This window comes from Equus quagga, chromosome 12, assembly GCF_021613505.1.
Source record: "Equus quagga isolate Etosha38 chromosome 12, UCLA_HA_Equagga_1.0, whole genome shotgun sequence".
Classification (NCBI taxonomy): Eukaryota; Metazoa; Chordata; class Mammalia; order Perissodactyla; family Equidae; genus Equus; species Equus quagga.
In genome coordinates, this window is record NC_060278.1 from 69,454,667 (window position 1) to 69,470,426 (window position 15,760).

General features: G+C 42.4%; 1 protein-coding gene across 1 annotated transcript in view; it reads left to right on the top strand.

Annotated features, from left to right (window-relative positions):
- RRBP1 (ribosome binding protein 1) overlaps positions 1–15,760 on the top strand; it is a 61,108-nt gene that overhangs the window by 6,842 nt on the left and 38,506 nt on the right. The window contains exon 2 of the mRNA XM_046678689.1: positions 14,943–15,682. Coding sequence (XP_046534645.1) covers positions 14,964–15,682 — 719 coding nt within the window. The 5' untranslated portion in view covers positions 14,943–14,963. The remainder of the gene's footprint in view (positions 1–14,942; positions 15,683–15,760) is intronic.

The following is a 15,760-nucleotide window of genomic DNA, read 5'->3' on the forward strand; positions in this document are numbered from 1 at the left end:
ATTCCTAGCCCCTTCTGATGGCAGGATCTGGCTGACTCGGTTTACGCGGAGTGGTGAAAGACCGGGTTCTGGCCCTCAGCCCAGGCGGTATGTTTTTCTGGAACTCATTCGGTGGTGAAATGTACAACTCAGCTATAGCAAAGCTATTTTCTTTTCAATTAAGACCCATCCTGAATGGAATTAGATGTAGCTTTATTTCTTTTGAATGCATTTTCATTTCTTTGTAAGTTCTAGATATTTTTAGTAATAAGAGAGAAAAATCGTAATTTTCAGAATTCAGGAGTAATCACAGTGATTGAGGGAAGGAAGGAGTCAATGCTGAAGAATAGATGAATTATTGACACCCTTAATAAAAAATATTTTTAGCGATGGGTCAGGGGACGTGTAAAGGTCAACTTTAGCTATGACTCTGAAGACCAGCTGCTCTTTTCTGTGTTAAATCGCTTCCCTCTTAAACTGGGAGCTCCTGAGCCTGGTTCTGAACTGCTTGATTTTTAAAAGTCAGTGAAGAGGACAGCACGCTGGGCATGGCCGTGGACGGTGAGAGTTAAGATAGGAGGTGACTGCCTGCCCTGACCGTGGCCCCAGCTACCCCGTCTTTGCTGGGAGTGGCGTTGTGTAAGCTCGTGAGAGGGCTGGGAGGAATGACAGTGCTGTATTGGATTCTCCAGGCCTTAAAGATGCTCCTCCAAGAGCCAGATGCTCCATTTTCCTACCAAAGTAAAATACATATACACAAAAATGCACTGCCTTGAGTCTACAGCCCAATAAACATCCACAAACTAAACATTCTGTTTAACCAGCAGATCAAGAAATATTATCCCCCACCAGCTCCTTGTGTGCCCCCTCCACTTGCTACCCATCCCCGAGGGTGACTGCTCTCCTGATTTCCAGCACACAGATTGTCCCACCTGTGTTTGACCCACACAAATGGAATCGCACGGCATTCGCTCCTTTGTGGCTCCCTTTCACCACCGTGTGTGAGATTCACTTGTGCTCTTGGGCTGGTTCGTTCTCATTGCCGTGTAGTACTCCAGCCTGTGAATACGTCAAGTTTATCCTTTTCACTAGGGGTGGGTACTTGGATAGTTTCTAATTTAGCCCTTATAATGTAATATGAATGACATTATATTATAAAATGTAAAGTCCTGCCTCCGCTTTGGTGACCACTTGTCCATGTTTCCATTAGGTCTGTTCCTAGGAGTGGGGTTGCGGGGCCACGAGGAGGCGTATGCTCAGCTTTGGAGATAGGGCCAGGTTTTTCCCCAAGGGCTGGTACTAGTTTGTACTCCCACCAGCAGTATATGAGGGATACTCCTTTCTCTTTTCAGAGCTTGGTTGGCTGGAATTTGGTTTAGCTAGGAGTGACAACAGTGCCAAATGTCAGTAGCTTAAAGAAGGAAGGGGCGCTGTGTTTCTGGTGAGGGGCGGGGTGGACAAGTGCTACGTAACATATAAAAAACACCTTCTGAAAGCACTGAATGGCTTGGGAGATATTGAGGAAGATAGTGGGGAGGCCAGAAACTCAGTAACAGGAGTAACTCTGGACGGTAAGCACAACCCGAGGGCATTTGCAAATTGGGCAAACTCTGAGTTTTAATGGCATCTATGGGCACAGGGGGCAAAGATCAAGGTGGGCCGTATGATGAAAGACCACTCCCTTAGAGCTGGAACCACAGGGCTGCTACCCCTCCGGGGGAAGGCGAGTCAGAAGGAAGGCCATTCCCCCACTGAGAAGTTGTCCTCACAGCTTGTCCTTCAGGCAGATCCCGTGACCTATGTGGTAGCAAATTCTCAAGCCGATTTTAAAATTCTTTATTTTCTGAAGTCGACCTGGACAGATAGTGCCCCTGAGCCAGTCCACAAGCAAGCAGATCTTTGAAGGACCGCACCTGTATCCTAGGCTCAATGAATCCCCGGGTGTAATTTTCACAGGAAAATGAGCAGTCCCTAGGTCAGAGGAACTAAACACGAAGAGTGCAGAGCCCTGTGAATGAGGACCAGCAGAAACAGATCGGTGAAAACACGAGACAGTGGAGGGGCTGACGCAGATTTCAAACAACACTTCCTACTATTCTTAAAGTACCAGGCAAGAGGGACAGTACCTCCAAGGAAAGGTAGCTGTAAAGTGACCTAGCAAATTTTAAAAAGGAATCAGGTTACAACTTCTAGACATGAGCAGCTCAATAATTATAATTAAAAACCCAACAGATTGAAGAGAATAAATAACTAGACAACAGAGCAGGAGAAAATATACAGATTTCATCTTAGAGCCAAATAGATGAATAATTTGTAAGACCAATTAAGAATCTGGGCAGATAGACTGAGAAGTGTGTCTAATTAGGGCTCCAGGAGAGGAGAGAGATTATGGGACCGAGTCACTGTATGATGAGATACTGACTTGAGAATTTTACAGAAGGATGAGACACCCACCCCCAAAAAAGAAAAAGAAACACCCCACATGTAGACAGTATAGTGATACAGCAGCCACGGGAAGAAATCAAGAGTCAGGGTGAAATGAAGGTAACTTTTAAGACAAAAACCAGGACAGTTAATTAGTGACAGATCTTCACCAAAGGAAATTCTCAAAGATGTTCTTGGAAAGAAAGTAATGCCAAATGGGGAGGGTGACATGTACAAGCAACAAAGAATAAAGAAGGTAATAATATTTGGGCATCTCTAAACTAATGTAAAAGAATAGTAATAATGTTGGCGGTGGGAAAGGGGTGGGATTAAATACATGAACACAGTAACATTAAATTAAAGGAGTAAAGGAACTAGTGGAGGGGTAAAGTTTTGTTTAACTTTGAACTTTGTGAATGCTGCATGTTATTGTTTTTTGAAGGTAATTAATAAAGAATAGAATGTATTTTGTAATATTAGAGGGAAAAAATGGTATGATTAAAAAACAATCCAAAATGAGAAAAAAAACACCTAGGATAGGTGGGAAAATAGCTCAAAATAAGATTATAGATTTAAACTCAGATATATCAGCATTCATATTAAATGTAAATTTATTAAATTCTCCAGTTAAAACATAAACATATATTAGATTTGAAAAATCCAACCTTTGTGCTGTGTACGAGAGACAGGGTAAAAATAAAGAAGAGAAGAAAATATACTATGGAAATACTATTTTAAAAAACTAGTGTTATATTGTTGTATAAAATAGACTTTAACACACAAAAATATGATAAAGAGAATGAGTCACTTCATAATGGTAGAAGTTCAACTCAGCTTGAAGATATGGTAATTTTAACTTTGTATCTTATTAACATAATTGCAAAATATATAAAACAAAAATTGACAGAACTACAAGAAATGGTCAAATCTATAATCGTAGTAGAGAATTTTAGCACGTGCTCTCTTTAATTGGCAGCTAAGCAGACAAAAATCAATAAGGATTAGAACTTTGAAGAAAATTAGGAACGTGGTCTATCTATGACTATATATAAATAAAACGCTACAGCCAGCTAATACTACATATTTGACTTCAAAATTTTCAAAGAGTGGCTGCATACAGGGCCTTAAAGTAAGTCTAAACAAATATCAAAGATTGAAATTATATAGAGAAAGCAGATAGTCTGACCACAGTTCAGTTAAACTAGAATTTTGAATAAAAAGATAAATAGAAAATCTCCATGTATTTGGAAATTTAAAAAAGAAAATGCTTCTTGTATTTATTTGTAGGCCAAAAATAAATAAATAATGGAAAATAGAGAATGTTTTGAAATGAATGATAATGAAAATACCTACATATCAAAACTTGTAGGATGTAGCTAAAGTTTTATTTACAGGGAAATTTATAACTTTACATACATTAAAAAAGAAGAAAAGGTGAAAATCAATGAGCTAAGTAAACATCTGTCTTTGAAAGTTACAAAAGGTGAAATAAACCAATTGGAAGTAACAGTGAGAAGGAATTAATGAAACAGAAAGCAAATATACAGTAGAGAAGTTCAACAAAGCCAAAGCTTCATTCTTCCATAAGATGAATAATGTTGGCAGGTATCAAGCAAAATTGATCAAGAGCAAGTGAAAAAGAAAAAGATCAAATAATCAATACTAAGAATGTAAAATGAGACTTCACTGCAGATGTGGTTGACATTAAAAAGATAAGTGATTATTATGAACAACTGTGCTACATAAAAGTAAATCAGTGTCGTAGAGAGTTATTAAAGCTATCTGAAGGATCCGGGGCGGTGCTGTACCATACACCATACATAGAAGACGGTTTTTATATTTCAACATGGCAATAATTTTGCAAATTCTGACAACATAAGTAAATTTCTAGGGAAATATAACAACACTGAACCAAGAACCTGCTAAAAAGGATATCTATAAAAAGCCCACAGCAAACATCACAGTCAATGGCAAGACACCTAATCTTTCCCTTTGAGATCAGGAACAACAGGATGCTGCTGTTGTTTCTGCTCTTTAGCATTGTGTTGGAGGTCCTACCCTATGCAAAAATTTAAGAAAAGTGAAGCAGAAGATATGACAATTGGGAAGAAAGGAGCAAAATTGTGATTCATAGGCAATATGTTTATATATGTTGAAAAGTTGTTAAAAAAATCTACAGATATGTTACTAGAATTAGGCAAGATTACTTGGGAAAAAAATCTCCCTACAGAAGTCAATTACTTTTCTGTATACCAGCAACAAACAGAAAATGAAACTTAAAAGAGACACCACTTGCAATAGTGTGAAAACTATGAAGAACCGAAAAGTAACTGTTTCCAAAATGTGTAAGACCCCACAGTGCATTATTTTCCTCTACCAGGATGCTTGTGTTTTTCTGTTTAGATGAGGTCCTTATAAGCACGTAACCATATAAATGAGCTGCTCCTATGCCGACCTCATCTTTAGTAGAGCCCTCACTCGGCAAATACTTAGTACGTGTTGACATGCTGATGCTCGCTTGGGCACAGTGCCAAAGTCTGACTGCTGCTCTCTGGGAGGGTAATGTCCACGGCAGTTAGAATTCTGTTGTGGGCTGGCGTGTCTTAACTGTTCCTGTCCATTTTAGGAAGCTGGGGTTCTTGACTCCTACCTTGCAGGTGCATTGTCTTCATTGTGAGGTGAAACCTGGAGGCTTCTTGTAGGCTCTCAGAAGATTTAGGTCTATTTAAGTACCTACTTTCCCCAAGACTATTATTTTGGAGAAACACAAAAACATGTCAATTCTTTATTTTTTCCCTTAGGCATAGAAATTGAATCTGAAATGGCTGATGAGTAAGCAAAAGCTTATAATAGAATACATTTCTATTTTTAGCGTTTTAATCTTTCTTTAAAATAAGTAGCATTGTTTCTTTAAAGTAGGAAGTCAGTTATTTCCATCCTCTTAAAACATGAAATAAATGATTTCGGAATACGTCTTTTAGTTCCTGCATTGTCTCTTACTTTCTCTGGGTAAAAAAAAAAATCAGAGATTACACTTAAATTTTTTTGATCAGATCTGAAAACTCTCTTCTCCAAACATTTAGGAATGTTAGATAAAGTTAACAAGCATTCTTTAAAAAGCGTAGCTGAGCTTATAAGGTAGTAAAAGAGATTGCCAGAGGCCATAAACCAAGGGTGAGGGGAGTGACCAGGACCCTGGAGTAAGCTGACCCTGGGGTGTGGGTGGGGCATTGTCAGCCAGAGTCATCTTGGGTCTTTGGCCTTTGGCTTTAATGGCCAGCTGGGGATGGGTTTGTCTAAGGTGGAGAATGGGACCTGAGCCTCCCTCATATGCCCATGTAAAACCTATGCCCTTGAAGGGCCCAGCCTCAATGAAAGGACAGACCAGTGGCAAGGGAGATGGCCTGTGGAGCTTATCTGCTCTGTCCTGAGGCAGAGGAGGCCATCTCCAAAGCATTGGTGACAGGAGGTCCCTGCCTCCTGTAAAAGTTAGTCCTTGGCTGCTGGTTTCTCTGAGTTGAAGGAAAAATAAAATAGTTCTTTAGATACAGTCCCATAACTCAGCCCGGACAGATTGCCACTGATCAAGTCCCACCAAAGATATGATACAAAATCACTATTGAAGATATAAAAGTAGATAACGAAAAACATTAATGGAAAAAAAACGATACTGTGAAAAAAGCCAGGCTGACTTGAAAACATAGAATAACTGGAAAGACTGATTATAGAGCTGGTTAAATTCAGCTGAAGAGACAGTTAGTGAAGTGGAACATGTGTCTGAGGAGTTTCCCAAATAGCATGGGACATTGAGGTCTAATTAGGAGTCCTACCACAAAGAAACGCGCAAGAAATTTTTCAAGGAGGTAAGTGTCCAGAGTTTTCCGGAATTGGTGAAAACGTGACTCTTCAAACTCATCATAATGAGCCCGAATAAAGTAAATAAAAATAAATACACACCTAATATTTTGTTGAATCCATAGAACCCGAAAGATCTAAAAGCATGAGAGTTTTTTTTTAAAAGTTATTGGAATGACAGATTGACTGACAGCATATTTCTCAATGGTAACCACCCCCTACGCCCCAGAAAAGCCAGAAGACAAATAAAATAATATCTTCAAAGCAGTGAGAGAAAATTAACTGTCAGCATGGAATTCTATGCTCAGTTAATCTGTCATGGAGAATGATGAGGAGGAAGTAAAGAACTGTTTTCAGGGCTCTAAGGATGGAGAAAGTTTACCAAGAAGAGATCCTTGCTGAAAGAACTTGTCAAAGGTGTACTTTGGGAAGACACAGAAAGAAGAGAGTGAGATGCAAGAAGCAGTGATGAGCAAATAAATGGGTAAACATTTGGGTAATTTAAACATGAGCTGTCTGGAACAAAACGAGTAGTTTTGGTGTGTGTGGAGAAGGGGCTCATGACAGATGGAAGGGTACCAGCCTTAGGCCTTCTACAGGTATTCTAAAGGTGGGGAAGCAGCGTTGGTGAAATCAGGTCAAGCATGTATTAGGAAAATGTAAGGGAAAAAAACAGTTATAATTTTAGTACTCGCTAAAAAAAATAGTATATATAACTTCCAAACACCATGGAGAAAAAGGGGATAAAACTTAAATAGTTCAGTAGAATGCAAAGAAGAAGGGAAGAATGAGCTAAGAAAAAGTATTGTAAATAGGAATCACAAGATAAGGGTATAAGTGAGTTCAGTTATATAGGAAATCATGGTAGATGTTGATGAACCAAACCTACCTGTTAAAAAGACAATTCGCCACACTGTTCTTAAAATAAAATCCAGCTGTATGCTATTTTTAAGAGTTCCACTTACAACATACGAACACAGAAAGGTTGAAAGTAAAGAATAGAAAATGATTCTAGGCCAGTATTAACCCTCTAAAAGTTGGTATAACTTTAAAAATAATCAGACAAGCTAGACTTTAATGAAAACAAATCATTGGGGATAAAGAAGGTTACTATATAATAGGAGAAAAAATAGGTACTTTATCAGGAAGATGTAACACTTCTGATCTTATGTTCACCTAATCAGATGGCCTCCAGGTAAAGCACAAGTTGATAGATTTCCCAGGAGAAATTGTGAAGTCCATGATCTTGGTGGGAGACTGTTAAAACTCTCAATAGCTATGAGATTATGCAGGGAAAAAGTTGGCCTGGGTCTGTAAGAGATTATTAAGCCAGAACTAGGAGTACACGTAGAACCCTTCCCTCCATAGAGTGCATGTGTATTTATAAAAATTGACCACAGTCGAGCAAGACTCACCAAATATAATCTAAATCAGTGTTTTTCACACTGTAGGCCCAATCTACTGTGGGCTTCAATGTCAGGTTAGTTGGTTGTGGAAAACCTTTTAAAAATTTTTTGATGGCATAGAAAATACCAGTGCATCATACATGCTAATAGTAAGTTATTGTTTCATGAAAGTTTTGTTATTCATGTGTGTATATACATACATGTATCTGTCATATATTTAAGTATGTGAATCCTGGGTCATATAAAAAATTATTTTTCTAAATCATGGTTAAAAGTCTGAGAGCTTTGACCTGTGTAACACAGAACGGATTCTATGATGACAGTGCAGTTAAATTAGGAATTAACAATGATAATTCAAAGCCCCCATGTGTTAGGAAAGTTGAGAACACTGTCACCAAGTCAAAGAGATCATATAGGACTTAGAAAGTACTTACAGTGGAACACTAATGAAAATACTGTGCGTTGTGGCTTGTAGGGTGAAGCTATAGCAGTACTTAGAGGAAAATTTATCGCCTTAAGTATTTACCACAAGAAAAAAGAAAGGCCTGAATATTAATAAATGTCCATGTCAGGAAGTTAGAACAGAATAAACCAGTGGAAGTTGGAAAAAGGAATAATGAAAATTAATTATTCAGGCATACCTCAGAGATATTGCAGGTTCTGTTCCAGACTACCACAGTAAAGTGAGTCACACAACTTTTTGGTTTCGCAGTGCATATAAAAGTTATGTTTACACTATACTGTGGTCTATTACATATGCAATAGCATTATAGATAAAAGAAAAATGTACATACCTTAATTAAAAAGTCCTTTTTTGCTAAAAAATACTATCCTCTGAGCCTTGAGCTAGTCATAATCGTTTTGCTTGTGGAGAGTCTTGTAAAAAGTGTACTATCTGCAAGGTGCAATAAAACGAGGTGTGCCTGTTTGGATTGGATCATACACCCCAAAGCTGGTTCTGAAATCATCATTGACATTGAAACAGCAATTAAAAATCAGCTCTTCACCCACCATCCCCCTCCAAAAACAGGTCTGGAAACACCAGATCCTGATAGTTTTATAGGCAAGTTCTTCCAAACCTACGAAGAACGGGGTGAAAGGGATGATCTTTAGCTCATTTTGTGAGACTTGAGTGACCTTACAACCAAGACTACATAAGAACAGTCTGACTGTGACCTCTGACTTTCCTCACTAAACAACACACACACAAGGCCCGCATAAAAATGTAAATCAAATCTAGTGATATATTAAAAAAGACCTACCAGGGCCAGCCCGGTGGCATAGTGATTAAGTTTGTGCACTCTGCTTTGGCAGCCTGAGGTTCAAGGTTTGGATTCCAGGCGTGCACCTACACGTCACTCATCAAGCCATGCTGTGGTGGCAACCTACATACAAAATAGAGGAAGACTGGCACAGATGTTAGCTCAGGGCCAGCCTTCCTCACCAAAAAAAGGACCCACCAAGAAGTGTTTATAGCATAAGAGCCATCTGTGAGTTAACATTAGAATATTTATTGTAATTCAACCCATTTGAGATTAGAGAAGTTGTCAAGTGATAAAAAGCATTTGCTAAAATTCAATACCCAATTGTCAAAAAAAAAAAAGGAAAAAAAAGTAACTGGGAATGTAAGCTAGCTTAACCTGATAAAAAGTTTCTACTAAAAACTATGGTCAACACAAATCTGATGGTGAAACTGAGAAGTAGAGACTCAGCTGAGACCAGGAAGCTGCCCTCCACCCTGGTCGACCCCGCTGCTGAGGTCTTAGCCGGCTCTCACTGTGAGACGAGGAGAAGGGAGAAGAGCTCGTACAGCTTAAAAAGCAAGAAACAGCACTGTCTTTTCTCACGGATGATTTTCTTATGAAGAATATGCAAGAGAATCTACAAACGCCTAAATTTGACAAGACTTTTACATATCTGGGTAAATGACACATATGCAAACACGAATAGCTTTGCTGGTTGTCTACAGCTAGAAATGGAAAAAGTAATTTACAAAAGATATCTCTTTCCAGTACACTTAAAAATAGCGATAACCTTACCAACAACAAAAAAGATGGGTAAGACTTTTATAGAGAAGATCATAAAAGCTCTCCACAAGTATAAAAGAACATTTAAATAAATGTGCTCTGCCGTACTATATTCATTGACGGGAAGCTCCCACAGCGTACAACGTCAGTTCTCTCTATGATCATCTGTAAATTCAGGGTGATTCAAATAAAAATCCCAATAGAATTTTTGGAGGGGATGTAGAGGCCAAAAATGTGGTGGTGCAGGGTGTGGATAAATATGCCAGTGGACAGTGTGGAGTCCAGTAGCAGATCCACCCATATTCAGACTGATGGGACAGTGTGGCTGTGTAAGTTGGGGGGGCTAGGGAGGTAGACAAGTCAGGAAATGGTGCTGGGTAATTAAACTGATGAGAGAAAGTTACAGCACTGTTTCCTGTCGTTTGCCAAAGCAAATTCCAGATGATTAAAAAACTATCTAGGAAAAGCGTTACTGTGGTTTTTAGAAGAAAATAACGTCTAAACAGTAAAATGCCTCTGTCATAAGGGTTGGAACCTAGGGGACTGGGGCCGGGTGTAGGGGGATTTTTCATTCTGTATGAACCACGTTGTCCTTTGAGAGTCTTGGCCCATAGGGATGTGTTGTCTTTAACCAACATAAGTATTTCAGTTTAAAGGATAGTGACACTTTCTTCCAGCTGGTGATTTTCTGTCTGACTCTAGAGTAGGAGCTGTGAAATAAGAATGACAAACCATGAAGGCAAATGTTAATAAATTGGACTCCATTAATAGTATAATTAGTAGTTAATACAGAAAGCACCATATTGGTTGAAAGAGAAACCACAGACTTCAACATGTCTAAAACAACAAATGATTAATATCCAAAATATGTTAAGGACACCTAGATATCAGAAAAAAAAAAAGACAACCCAGGAGAAAAATGGGCAAAAGATATGAGCAGGTAGTAGACAGTAAAAGAACTTAGAAGGGCCAGTAACCACGGAAGATACGACGTCACATCCGTTCGACTGGGCCGTGTCCCAGGTTTGACCACAGCAGGCAGTGTTGACAGACACGTGGAGGGGGGAGGGCCTTCGCCACACTGCCCCTTTGGGGAGCAGTTCGGCAGCATCTGGTGGTGTAGCTGTGCCCCCGTGACCCAGCAGGTCCAGTTCTAGGTACATCCTGGAGGAGTCTGCACGGGGCACAGGGCAGCTGGGGGACCGATCACACTGCAGTTCTGTGTGAATAGCTTGCATTTTTAAAACCTTAAATGCCTGTCATAGGAGTGCGGACCCCTTTCCATTTGTGATGTAATTACATAACATAGGAGTTAAAATGAACTAAAACTATGTGTATTTATACAAATAAATATCAAAAACAAAGTTTAATTTAAAAAATTTTGCCCAGTGATACCTACAGTAGTGTTGTTTCTATAGCTTATCAACTTGGCAACACTGAAAGCAGCACTGCTGTTTGGGGAGACACATTTGCAATGTAAGCATAAATGTGTGTGGAGGTGCCGAGTGACGCATTCTGGCTGCTGGTTCTCTCTGGAAGGAGAGGTGATAGATAGATTTGATAAACCTGGGTGGTAGGTGAATGCATATTCATGATAGTTTTCTTACTCTTTTGCCTATTTGAAATATTTTATAGTATTTAAAAAATTAGGAGATGGTGATCCTGATGCAGCCATATCTGTTGGGGTCTCTGGTCATTGTCATTCTGTTTTGGTTTCCTAAACTTTCCTGGTGGGTCACCTTGTGCCCAGGAAATGGACCTGGAGCCCCCACACCATGGCAGAGCAGCTGGTAGTGATGAGACCTAGCCCCAGGGGTTTCTCATAAAACCTACCAAAATCCCAGTTACCAAATTGGACTGGACTGGCCAGGGCGCGCAAGTTAGCAGATGTATCCATGTGTAAAGAATTTGGGGTTTCCACTCATTTTTGTTCCCTGAACTCTTACCCCCTAGGAAGAGAAGAAAAGCTATTCTCTCAGACCTTCGGGGTGGGCCTCTGGGTGACCTGTTGCTTTCTTCACCTTTCTGCTTTACACTCTAACCATACTAGAAATAGTAAGTAAAAGTATACGTGTCATAGAAGTTTTTGGAATTGACAGAATGTAGGTTCTTTGTGGTGAGCCGTACAGGATATGGGCGGGCACACATCTGGCCTGATTCTTTCTTTGCCCACTGGGCGTGGCCCTGGAGGAGATTCCTCCTGGGGCTCCTTCTCTGATGGCGGGATTTCAGAAGCGCAGCTCCAGAGAGCTGATCTTGGGCGCGCATTTGGAGGCCTCGCCTGCCCGTTGTTCCGTGAGCCGGGTCTCCCGTGGAGTGTCTGCCCTGCAGGGCAGCGGGACGGCTGGCGTGTGCTTAGATTCCGAGGGGAGGCGGCCTTGGCCTTAAATGTTTCAGCGCATTACTACTTAAGATGAGGGCTTTTCATTTTCCCGTGAAAGATTTCTGTTAAAGAAATTCTAACACAGGATTTAGTGGTGAGGATGTAATTCCTTTTTAGAGCAACCTGTCCTGCGAAGTTGGGAAGACAACTGCTGTCAAACGTACGTTTGCTGCTATCAAACGTATGTTTGTGTGTCCTGCGGAGGAAAAATGTTCTCCCAGGCTTGCTTTTCTCAATTCTGTGCCCTCAACAGAGCGTATATTTTTGTATCGTTTGTTTGCTTAACTTAGTAAGGTTCAAGGCTCATTTTTCAATTTTGGTTTTTCTGCCTAAACCATGTGGCTGAACAGAGCCCACAGACTAGGCAGGGAGCAGGCCTCACTGTGTAGGAGGCCGGTGACCGCACCGGCCTGGGGACCCTGTGGCTCCACGGCAGACGCCCCTCGAGACCATAGTTGTTGGTCGGGAAGCCACTCAGGGCTTATGGAGCCTCAGCCAGGGGGACCCAGGCCCCCGGCATTGTGCTACCTCTGGAGAAGGGGAGTGCTTCAGAGGATTTTTGTCATCTGAATAGACTTAGTATAGCGAGTATTATGTAGTGTTTGTACCTGAACGTGTCGACACTGGTGAAGTTCTGAGCCGTCCTTGTGAGGACCCAGAGTTACAGTTGGTGGATGCCCACCAAGAAATGGAGGTTGGCCATTGGACGTTCCCAGCCTTTTGTCCCTGCCTTCCCACCCACAGGATCCCTCCAGGGCTGAGCCAGGCCCAGTTTCCTTTTCAACACTTATCTTATGGGTGTATTCTTGAAAAGGCTAACTGAGGACAGCCTCTCTTGACTGTCACATATGAGGGCACTGTGGCTGCAGATCACACTGTCGTAACCCATGGCCAGAGGTCAGAATCCACTTGCTTAGGATTCAGAGGCTCCATGAGCCCGCCTCCGACTTCATTTGCAGAAGTTGCAACTGGAATGAAGAGTTAGACTTGGTCCTGCAGGCCCAGGGTCACAGTCTGGGAGCAGGAAGTGTCACCGCCGCAGCCGGCGGAGTTACCACTGTGGGAGGCACGTGTGGCAAAGCTTTGTCGGGAGTGCGTTAAACCTGCTTCCTGCAAGCTTTATTGGCTTTATTGGCAAGGCCCAGCGAGGCTGTGTGTTGTTCTGCAACAAGAGTGATTTTTCTCAGAACATGATGCTGAGACATTTGAAACAGTCTCTCTTCTCAGTCCCTTAAAAATGCCCTAATGTCAAAATTTGGATTTCATGATTGTTATTTAGAAGTTCCCACTCTGTTTCCCTTCCCCACTCCCAATGGAAGAGAGGCCTGGACTCGGCTTACCACAGGGTCTAGAGATTTGGGTGGTCAGGCTAACGGGAACCCGTTCACCTCTCCCCTCCACTCCCTTGTCTCTTCTGCCTTCCCTTACCCACCCCTCTGAGCTCGCATTCTGTTCACTGATTCCATTGCTGCTCCCCTTTAAGGGATCTGGGCTCTGTTTCTCTCTCCCTGGTCAGGGGACTGGGACTGTGATAACAGCGTCAAAATTGGTTGATAAACATGGAATGCACCTGAGTAAATAGACCTCTTGGAGTTTCTCACTGGCGTTGAACTTTGCCTAGGCTGTCATCAGGAAGGCGTGCACCCGGCTGCCTCTGACCCTTCGGACTTTGGTCCGTGGGCAGTGAGAAGGGGCGGTTCGTCCTCTTGGTTTGGAGTGTGTTACCTGGCAAAGAGGCCCCTCCCCAGGGTGAGGATTGGGACTGGCGGTGCCGTCCTCCCTCCCTCTTGAAAGCCTCCAGATGTGAAAGTCCAGACCTGGAGTCTTCTCTTTGGTGGGCTTCCGAAGGCCGACACTTCCTGTTTCCTAATGCATGAACTATGAAGGTTCCATAACTCTTCACTGGCAAAAGGCCATTTTTCCTTACTAAATTCTTAATCGCTTTTCAGGATTGTAATGCGAAGTTTCTCGTCTCTGACCCTGGGTAGCTGTGTTTATTAGCTCTGGGGAAAAGAGCGGTGACAGAGTCAAGATGGCATGCCAGGGGCCTGCTGGCCAGAAGGCGTGTGGCTGAAAGCCTGTGCGTGTGTTTGGTTTGCTTCACATCTGATTTCTTAAATCAGTCAATTTCACATTGAGAAAAAAAAGATTTCTTGCCTAATGTGAAAAAGCAAAAGATCTCTCAACACAGTACTTACATTGCTACAATTAGCTTTGGCTGTGTGACACTGGCTCCCTAATTTTAGTGGGGCATTTTTGCCACCACTCGCCGTTGTATCCCTGGCCTGTCCTTCTGCTCGTGTGCATCTTTGACCCCTGCAGTAGGGCGTATCTTGAATTGTGATCGCGGCTTCTGACTCTCCTGGGCATTATGTGCCCAGTTCCAGAACTGCACTTCGCTGTCTCTCTACTGCTTTGTGTCTCCCCGCACTAAGACGGACTGCTCGTATCTTGCATAAAAATTGCCCACTTCAGGTGCCAGCCCCGTGGCCAAGTGGTTAAGTTCGTGCGCTCTGCTTCAGCAGCCCAGGATTTCGCTGGTTCGAATCCTGGGCACGGACATGGCACTGTTCACCAAGCCATGCTGAGGCGGCATCCCACATACCACAACTAGAAGGATCCACAACCAAAAATACACAACTGTGTACTGGGGGGATTTGGGAGAAAAAGGGAAAATAAAATCTTTAAAAAAAAAATTGCTCACTTCTCAGAGGGGCAGGTAAGAATGGTGACATCAGAGACTGCCTTCTTTGATTTTATCAGTCTGAAGAATTATTGAAACCTTACCTTTGGTGGTGGGAGTGGGGATGGAAACTGTGAAACGTCTCAGTTTCTGCAAAAAGTAATCTACGTGTATGTATTTGGCAGGTGAAAGGAAAGCAAGCCAGGATGGATTTTTACGACACTCAAACCTTGGGGGTTGTGGTCTTTGGTGGATTTATGGTTGTTTCTGCCATTGGCATCTTCCTGGTGTCGACCTTCTCCATGAAGGAGACATCGTATGAAGAAGCCCTAGCCAACCAGCGCAAGGAGATGGCGAAAACTCACCACCACAAAGTAGAGAAGAAAAAGAAGGAGAAAACAGTAGAAAAGAAAGGAAAGACCAAGAAAAAGGAAGAGAAACCCAACGGGAAGATACCTGACCATGAGCCATCCCCCAACATGACCATCCTCCTCAAAGACCCAGTGCGGGCACCTGCAGTGGCTGTGGCTCCAACCCCAGTGCAGCCACCTGTGGTCATTGCTCCTGTAGCCACGGTACCAGCCATGCCCCAAGAGAAGCCGGCCTCCTCCCCTAAGGACAAAAAGAAGAAGGAGAAAAAAGTGGCAAAGGTGGAACCAGCAGTCAGTTCTGTAGTGAATTCCATCCAGGTTCTCACCTCAAAGGCTGCTGTCTTGGAAGCCGCACCCAAGGAGGTGCCCATGGTGGCTGTGCCCCCAGTGGGTGCCAAGGCCAGTGCTCCAGCCACTGGCACTGCACAGGGCAAAAAGGCAGAGGGGGCCCAGAACCAGGGCAAAAAGGCAGAGGCAAGCCCAAACCAGGGTAAAAAGTCAGAGGGCATGCCGAACCAGGGCAAAAAGTCAGAGGGCACCCCAAACCAGGGCAAAAAGTCAGAGGGCACCCCAAACCAGGGCAGAAAGTCAGAGGGCACCCCGAACCAGGGCAAAAAGTCAGAGGGCACCCC